At 41.2% G+C, this 8564-nt stretch overlaps 1 protein-coding gene across 12 annotated transcripts in view; it reads left to right on the top strand.

Annotated features, from left to right (window-relative positions):
* Nucleotides 1-8564, top strand: part of myt1b (myelin transcription factor 1b) — a 108063-nt gene that overhangs the window by 68270 nt on the left and 31229 nt on the right. For all 12 annotated transcript variants that reach the window (XM_048178046.1, XM_048178057.1, XM_048178050.1 and 9 more), the window contains one exon: nucleotides 5707-5807. In XM_048178046.1, coding sequence (XP_048034003.1) covers nucleotides 5707-5807 — 101 coding nt within the window. The remainder of the gene's footprint in view (nucleotides 1-5706; nucleotides 5808-8564) is intronic.

Here is an 8564-nt window from a genome sequence, read left to right on the forward strand (position 1 = left end):
TGAAAAAAAAAAAAAAAAAAAAATCTTGCACAAAATTTAAAATGTACTTGTTTTCTGTTACCAGTGTTGTGCCGAATTTCGACCCCCTGCTAGATTATGACCCCCCTAGTGTTCAGAGTAGGTGTGGGGGAAAGGTTAGGATTTGGGGTGGGGTTAAGATTAGGCAATCAGGTATGGGGGGGGGGGTAATAATTTGGCAGGGGGTCGAAATTCGTCACAACACCTGCCGTGGTATTTGAGTTAAGTTGTAGATTCCCAACTAATTTTGTATGAAAATATACCAAAGTTTGAGATGCATAGCAAAATATATTTCTAAGCATAAGTGTAGATATTGCTGCTAATGTTGTGTTGGTCGCCTACCGCATTTAAGCGACATCCAATTGTCACGATTCAGCACTGTGTACAATAAAGGTCACCTGAGCGCAACATTGATTCATGGAGTCGTTTATTTTATCTCGCTCGCCTACAAACTGGTTTTGTAATAACTTTCACAAGATCTTATCTATTTGTTTGCGGAAATTGCGCAGAATTGCGCAGGAACCTCCAGTGTTTAATAAAATGGGATGCTGCTATCTGTGTGGTGGGGGGAATCCTTGCAAGTTTTCTCAATCAGCCATGTTAACACAACTAAACAATGTGCTCAGCGTTATACACAAATGATATATCATCTGGAGGATGCAGACGCTCTTTTTTCACCCGCATCATGAAATCTGGGTCTTCACAGATCAGTGTTTAATCTTATCCGAGGATTAATTCCTATCATATTCAAGCAGGGGTGTTTGCGATATACTGATCCTAATGCTCATTTTGGTTGTCCAAAGGCGCTAAACGCTCGAAATAGGGGCTTGTTTATCGCTTAGTCCATAGGATAGGAAACTAGTGATATAAAAGTGGGGAAAAAATAAAGATGCATGCAGTGCTGCAGCAGGTGCCGGGGATTTGCCAGAGAGGAGAGAGTAATAAACATGTGGAATGGAGCAGCTGGGCCAAATTACGCTCTTCTCATTCAAAGCACAGCAAAAAGCCACGCCACGAGGGCCGAGGGTCAGGGTCGCCCCTATCATTAGTGAAGAAAGGTGCCATTTAGAGCAGCCTTTAAGCCTTGAAACGCTGAATTGCGTGCAGCTGAATTGATCGGTGATTTAGAATGCATGTTTGAGCTGTCTCACGTGACAACCAGCCATTGTTTTTCTTGTTCACTCACGTGTGCTGATTTACATTTAAAGTTTTTCTTTTTTGAATCGCATAACTGATTTCCTGACTCAAATGTCCTGCTTTACATTTAGTTTCTCTTTTCGAAGCCTTTCCTGCGTTTAAAATTTGACTACGCCGCGAGCAAATATCATTCGAGTCCGGGATGTGAAGAACACACGAGTCGAGTTCAAGTGTGACACTGAATGAACTTATCTTGTTCGGTCTCTCAGGCTACTTTATTCATCATGTAAGTCACGCTTATGATGTCTAAACATTTTTTCTCTTAGTAGACTTGAACGCAGACTGTATTATAATAGGATATTTTATTATAATAAGACTCGTTTTGCTCGAGAATGACCCGGTGTTTTAAAAGAATCAGTTGAGTGAATGATTCAGCGACACATTCATTGCAAAACTCAAAATAAGTTCCTTTGTGACCACTAGAAAGCATGCTCATTATAGTATGAATGTGTGTAGTATGCGATTTCAGAAACGGCCCCACAAACAGAGGCACTGAACATATCTGAAAGAGTCATTTTAGAGTCAAGTTACCGGGATGAATCAAGTTTCGCCCAACTTCTGCTTCACGGCGGCGCACGTGTTTCCACACGGGACTGGAAGCTTTAAAGAACGTTGATATTTAACCTGTTAACTTGTCCGTATCCTTGAGAGCATGTCTGTCTATTTAAGAAGCCCAGACAAAGGTGAATTCTGCCATTGCTCCTTTAACGCAGAGTCATTCTCTTCTGAGTTGGCCTCTTTCTGCTGCTCGTGGTTGTCATGGTGTTTTCCGTTGTGTGTCATAAAGAAAAACCGAGAGCCCGTAGCTCTCAAAGGCACTTTGACTCGTTTTGACATGAAGGAGAATCTAATTTTATTACCTGCTGCTGCCTTTCAGACACAAGTCGATTTTTTTAATCTTCTGAAAAGAATGATCCCATGAATGCACCACAAATGTTAAATATATTTTGGTGGTATTGTTGTTTTTTAATAACTGCGTCTCGCAGGCTAACGTTATTCTTTCACCTTTGCTCTTGTTAAGAGCTTTCTGTTTGTTCTCTCATCACAAAGTTGAAGTTAAATCCCGCTTAACTGGAGCAGAGAGTGCAGATGTGTCACCGGTGGATTACCGCGAAGGCATCCATTCCTATTTAATCTAAACTATGGATTTATGTCTGTCTCAGACAACTCTGCATCACTGTGATGGATTTCAGCTGCATGACATGATTTTCTTGATTTGTTTACGCTCATCTCTGTCTCCTTCGACTGTCTCGCAGTAGCACAACTATCACATATCGTTTATTAATCTCTTGTTCCTCTTGTAGTGTAATACTTTAAAGCGAACATCCACAGGAGCCAATCAGATAATAGCGTCTCTAACCCTTCTGTAAATGATGAACTGTTTCGCTTTATTAATGTTGCCTTTCCCTTTAGAATGAGTGGCACCTGAGCCATCAGGGTTATAGAGGCGCTGGATTATTGGGGCCGTGCCATTTCAGAAGACCCGAAAGTGTGGAGTCGGCTATACGGCCCGGGTTTACGGTGGGATTTTAAAGAGCCCTTTGCGCCTCGCGGTTCTGTTTATTTGGCTTGAAATTTGTAGAATGAGAAAAAGCGAGAGAGCGTTGGGGGGAAGGATGCACAGTAGTGCTGTTGTAGTCACTTTTTAGAAGAGGGCTGAAAGTTGATAAATAAGCGTTTTGTTCCGTGCCGGCGTGGGAGTGTGTGTGTAAGGGGCATTGGAAATGCTTTTACTGACAATGCCCTACAGCTTTCTAACTCTGATGACTGGCATCCTGCCTGTCTTTTTCTGGGTTGTTGCTGCTGCACAGAGTTTTAGGAGGCAAATCAGATCTGCCTGCTTTGTTTATTTTGTGCTTGCTAAGAGAGAAGGGCAGATGTTAGAGGGGGAAGCGAGAGAGACAGAGTCAGAAGCTCGGCATGTTTAAAGGCTTCTCTTTTACTGACAGCAAACTCTTTCTCTTTCGCTCTCCTGCTCTCTGAGAGCGAGGTGAGTTTTAGTGCCCTGTAAGAAACAGATGGAAGCCTCCTTTAAAGGAAGAAAACACCAGACTGAGATAAAGGTAAAGAGAGGAAATTAAAAGAAAGGGCGCAGGCGAGAGCAGAAGAGGCAAAAGGAGAATGGCAGAGGTTTCTTACCTCTTACTACGATATACTGAAACTGAAAACAATAACTCCTTTAGAGATGATGATTCTTATGATAAAAAAAAAAACAAATTCCATAAAATTCCATAAGACTGCAAAATGCAAACGGAAGGAACGATAGCTTCAAAAAGTGTTTTGATATGAACAAATAAAAAATGTAAAGAAAATATATTTTTTAAAAAGTATATGAATTAAAGTGTGTGCATATATATATATATATATATATATATATACAATGTGCTTGATTTTTTACAGTTTGCCACATCAACTAAAAAAATGTTGAAAAAAATATATATATATAATTGGCGTATATATATATATATACTTTTTGAATCATATATATAAGAAAAACAATGTGCATGATTTTTTACAATTTTAAGTAAAAAAAAAATATATATTTTTGAATCCTTGTGTGTGTGTGTATATATATATATATATATATATATATATATATATATATATATATATATATATATATATAGAAAGAAATACAATGTGCTTGATTTTTTAGTTTGCCACATCAACTAAAAAAAATGTTGAGAAAAAAAAAATATATATATACTTTTGAATCATATATATATAAGAAAAACAATGTGCATTATTTTTTACAATTTTAAGTAAAAAAAGATTTTTGAATCATTGTGTGTGTGTATATATATATATATATATATATATATATATATTTTTTTTTTTAATCAAGCACATTGTATTTCTTATATATATATATATATATATATATATATATATATATATATATATATATAAGAAATACAATGTGCTTGATTTTTTAGTTTGCCACATCAACTAAAAAAATGTTGAGAAAAAAATAAATAATATATATATATATATATACACTTTTATAATCATATATATAAGAAAAACAATGTGCATGATTTTTTACAATTTTAAGTAAAAAAAAAAAAAAAAAAAAAAAAAATATATATATATATATATATATATATATATATATATATATATTACTTTATACTCAACACAAAAAAAAATGTTATATGGACTTTTATACTTGACAGAGATTCAAGATCTTCATGATAAAACACAAAGTTCTCTGATGTCCTCTGATCATCTCAAAGGCAAAGCTTGATGGGTTAGAATAGGTTTTTATGCATTTTCTCAGAACTTTAAGAGTTCGTTGCCTGCGTTATTGTTGACGGCTAAACAAAAGTGAGTTATAACCCGGGGTCTCAGCTGTGAGATTTCACGAACAATGGCGGATCTGTGCTCATTGATGAATATAATAATTATATTAATACGCCCTGAATTTGATAGCACAAGCATGTTAGTGCTTGAGCTGAGGGTATTTTTTGCATCAGATTTTATTGGGACACGCTTTTATCATGCATGTCTATCATGTGTGTGCTGGAGGGGGGTGGGGTGCTGGTTTATGGAGAGATGGACTATTACCCTGATGAAAAAAAAAAGAAAGGAGGAGGGGGAAAAAAACTGATTTATGGTAGATTCATTATTTACTGACCAAATTCCCTCCCCCAGTCTTTGTGACCCCTCCCTTCTCTTACACTCCTGCCTGCTAAAAGCTCAATAAAAATGCACAAAAGTGATTGATTCTAATAGCAGACTGACAGAGCTTCCAGCTGGGGTGCTTTAGCATGCATATGTATGCGCGTATGTGCGAATGTGAGTTTTTTGAGTTCTCGCTTCTCTTTAATTAGAAGTGCATAGGTCACATGTGTAAAAGGCCCAGCCTCCATCATGACCTGTCAAACTGTCACTTCACACATGTGACATTAAGCACCTTTCAGTTAACACATAAATGCACTGTACATGTGCTGTCATTAGTTAATGCATTTACACTCAAAAACAAGTATCTCTTTTTTTCTATACCCTTCTTTTGTCAAATCAACTTAGATAATTAATGTGGTTCAGATAGCATAATATTTTGAGTTTCTCTTGATTAAACCAATCGCCTTAATTGTATTAACTCAAATTTTTAATTTCAATGAACTTCAATGAATTTTTTAAGTTAAATCAACAATTCTCTTTTACAATGTGGATCAGTGACTCTGTTTATAGTATAAATTATCAAATTTTTTGGGAGGCATGAAGTCTATATATGTGTGTGTGAGTGTGTGTCTTGCTGTTGTGATGGAGGGGGTCGTGTTTCCTGTGCTGAGGCTGCTGGTTTCAGATGCAGGTGGACAGGTGATGAGATGATCTGGCCATTTCACTGCTGAATCAGTCTGTTACAGCGTTCGAACCGAACACTCCTTTGGCCTCGCTCTGCAAAACTCTTCCAACTGCCAGCGCAGATGCTGATGTGACTGTCTTTTCCCTTCATTTTCATTTATTGCTTTCTCTTTTCTCAAACAGAAAATGAGTACCGGGGGAAACTCCTGAACCAGCGCTGGACGCGAGGAGACAAGATCAGCCGCTGCCGGCCCTCTCTCAGACTGCAGAGCCGACCGATCAAAGTGAGTTGCGCGAGCCCGTCAGCCGTTCGCCACGCGGAAACGTGGGCTTCCTGCCAAGCTGGCACAATTAAGGGCGAAAGAGGGCTATACGTTTATGACATTCGTCAGTTCTGTCTGTCAGCACACTACGAAAGGAAGTCAGCGTTGTATTACCGCGACGTGCGCAGTTCACGCCAGCTTGACCTAGAATGGGTTTTGGCAGAGCAACCTAACCCCCCTCTGAATGAGCCGAGATTTTAAAGTGTCCCGCGCCCCGTAATTACGAAGAATTGGGCTCAACCTAATTTCTTTTTTAGAGCTATCGTGCATTATTTAGGAAAACTGGAGAGGTTTGAAAGCAGGGATGTCCTTGAGCTGCTTTTGTTTGCTATCTTTCATCAACATAAAAGAAAGTCTCTCTCATCCTCTTTCCTCCCCCCTTTCCTTTTTCTGCTTAGGTGTGTGTTTTCGGCTTTAAGTGGATGCATCCCTTTTCCTCCTCTTTCACTCTTTCCTCTTCATGCTTTTTATTTGGAACAAACCACATTTTCAGCCATCTATCTCTTTCACTTCTGCATTGGGAAATTCATTGGAAGAGATTTCTAATGAGGGAGAGGAGAGGGAAAAAAAACGAGAGTAAGAGAGTCTTCGCTCTCTCCCGTGGGCCCGTAAATGTATTTTTTTCACTCTGATGGAAAGAGTTCATCTGAAGCGATTGATTTATCGATCTAATTTGAAATGTTTAAAGGGTTGCAGTTGCAGGCAGCGCTTTTAAGAGCATCCAATTAGATAATACCAAACTCCGACTGATCAGCGTCATCCAAAGGAATCAGAGCCGGGCTTATTCTCGTGCTAGCGCAAGCTCTTAAAAGAAAGCACACGAGAAACGCGAGTGTGCGTTTATACACGCGTACAGAAACGTAAACCTCTCCCGGTTGTCAATCAGGCCGTGAGAGTGCACGTTAACTCCGCTCCCTTGACGGATGGCTCAGATCTCCTTGGCGACCGCATCGGCCTTCTTTAATTGGCCGACGCTTTCCGCAGGTAATTTTGGAGATGTCAGTGGTCCCGTCAGTCCAGCGATGGTTGCCAACGCCGGGTCTGGTGGCGTCCTCTTCTTGTAAATGCGAAAATGAATAAAAGGCTCATTTATGCGCACCGGAGGAGGAGGGGTGACCTTCTTTGTGAAGTCATTGCCCTCAGCCAGCAATTTACATAGAGCTGTCAGAAGAGCACGAAGGAGCGACTCCGTCCGCTTGTATGGAGAAGAGAGGGACACAATTAATAATGTAGCACACGGCCCGAAGGGATGCGCGGACGTTCTCGCACTCTAAGCGCTAAAAAAAATGTTGGCTTTATCTCGTTTTTCTGCCAAATTTCCGCTCCCTTTTCCAGTTCTCCCTCCTTCTCAGGATCGCTCACTCATTTCTCTGCCAACAGTCGCAATTAAAAACGCAGGGGAAGGACAGGTTTGAAAACATTAAAAGGCCTTTGAATGATATTACGAAAGCAAGATGACACTGTCTCGCTCATCACAAACACCTTCGCGCGAGCATGCGGATTTAATGAGCTGGAATTCGAAATAAAAAAGGAATGCAAACTCTGATGCGCTCACCTATTCGAAAGAGATGCGTAGCTATGGTTACGCAAACATGAAAGCCCTCACGGCCTGTTTGATTCGTGTGTTGACACTAAGGAGACGGCGGTGAAAGACTAGAGGAAGCTACAGTGGGGAAAGAATGAGACGACACGCATCTGCCCCTGGCTTTTGTGCTCGGGGTCAGAAAGTCACAAAGCTCGTTTCGGAGACACAGAGAGGGCATAGAAGGCTCGCAGATGGGCGAACCGCGCAAAACACAACGCTCAGTGTTTGTGTCCGCCGTCTCCCAAGAGCCATTTGATCATCTGTGTGAGAAAACTTTCCTCGCAGGCCGGCGAGTCGAGCTCAGAGCGTGCGAAGCGAGTATCGGCGCACATAAAGCCGGCTTGTTGCTCGAGCACATGCGTGCTTGTGATCAAAACACCCCTGAGAGAGGAAGAGAGGCTCCGTGCACCTGTCTGCCCGGATACACACACACACACACACAGCCAACTTTCATCGCCTCGTACGCAAACTCCCTCAAATGCAACACAACACACTCATTATCCGCCCGTGCTGAAAAGTCGGCAATCAACAGGAAGTGGCACTGCCAGAGAGAGTGCGCAGGGATAAAAAAGAAAGAGAAAGGGAGCGTGTGAAAGAGAAACTCCTCTGTGAAAGTGCAGTGTGCCCTTGCCAGCTCCAGCTCCGTATTAAAGGCGGCAGCTGGGAGCGGGGTGAGCAGCGCTCGCCGAGGGTCAAAAGGAGAGAGTTTCGTGGATTTTCAAGGATTCCGTTCCATTTAAATCGCAGTAAAGTAATCAAAGCTAATGGCGCCATTGTGCCGCCAGAAAAGATCCAATGGCTTTACAGTGAGCAGACTTCCCTGCGTGTGTGTGTGTGTGTGTGTGTGTGAGCGAGTCTGAGAGGGATTGACACCTGCTCCTTTTGTGGCAGAAAGCGCAGCGAGTGTAGCGATCGGGGACTCTGTGCGGGAGGAATTACAGTGATTTGGAGTGCGTGTGTTTGTATTATTTCGTTCGCTGCGGTTAATATTGCTATTGTAATTACCTCTCGAGCTTGCCATGGGGCCGTGAACGCAAATGGGCTCGTCTGGCAGATGCCATGCACTGCTGTGTCTCTCTGTGTCCGTCCAATCAGATTTATTGTTCAGGGCCAGTCATTTATAAGCTGATGAG

Source organism: Megalobrama amblycephala, linkage group LG24 (genome assembly GCF_018812025.1).
Source record: "Megalobrama amblycephala isolate DHTTF-2021 linkage group LG24, ASM1881202v1, whole genome shotgun sequence".
Lineage (NCBI taxonomy): Eukaryota > Metazoa > Chordata > Actinopteri > Cypriniformes > Xenocyprididae > Megalobrama > Megalobrama amblycephala.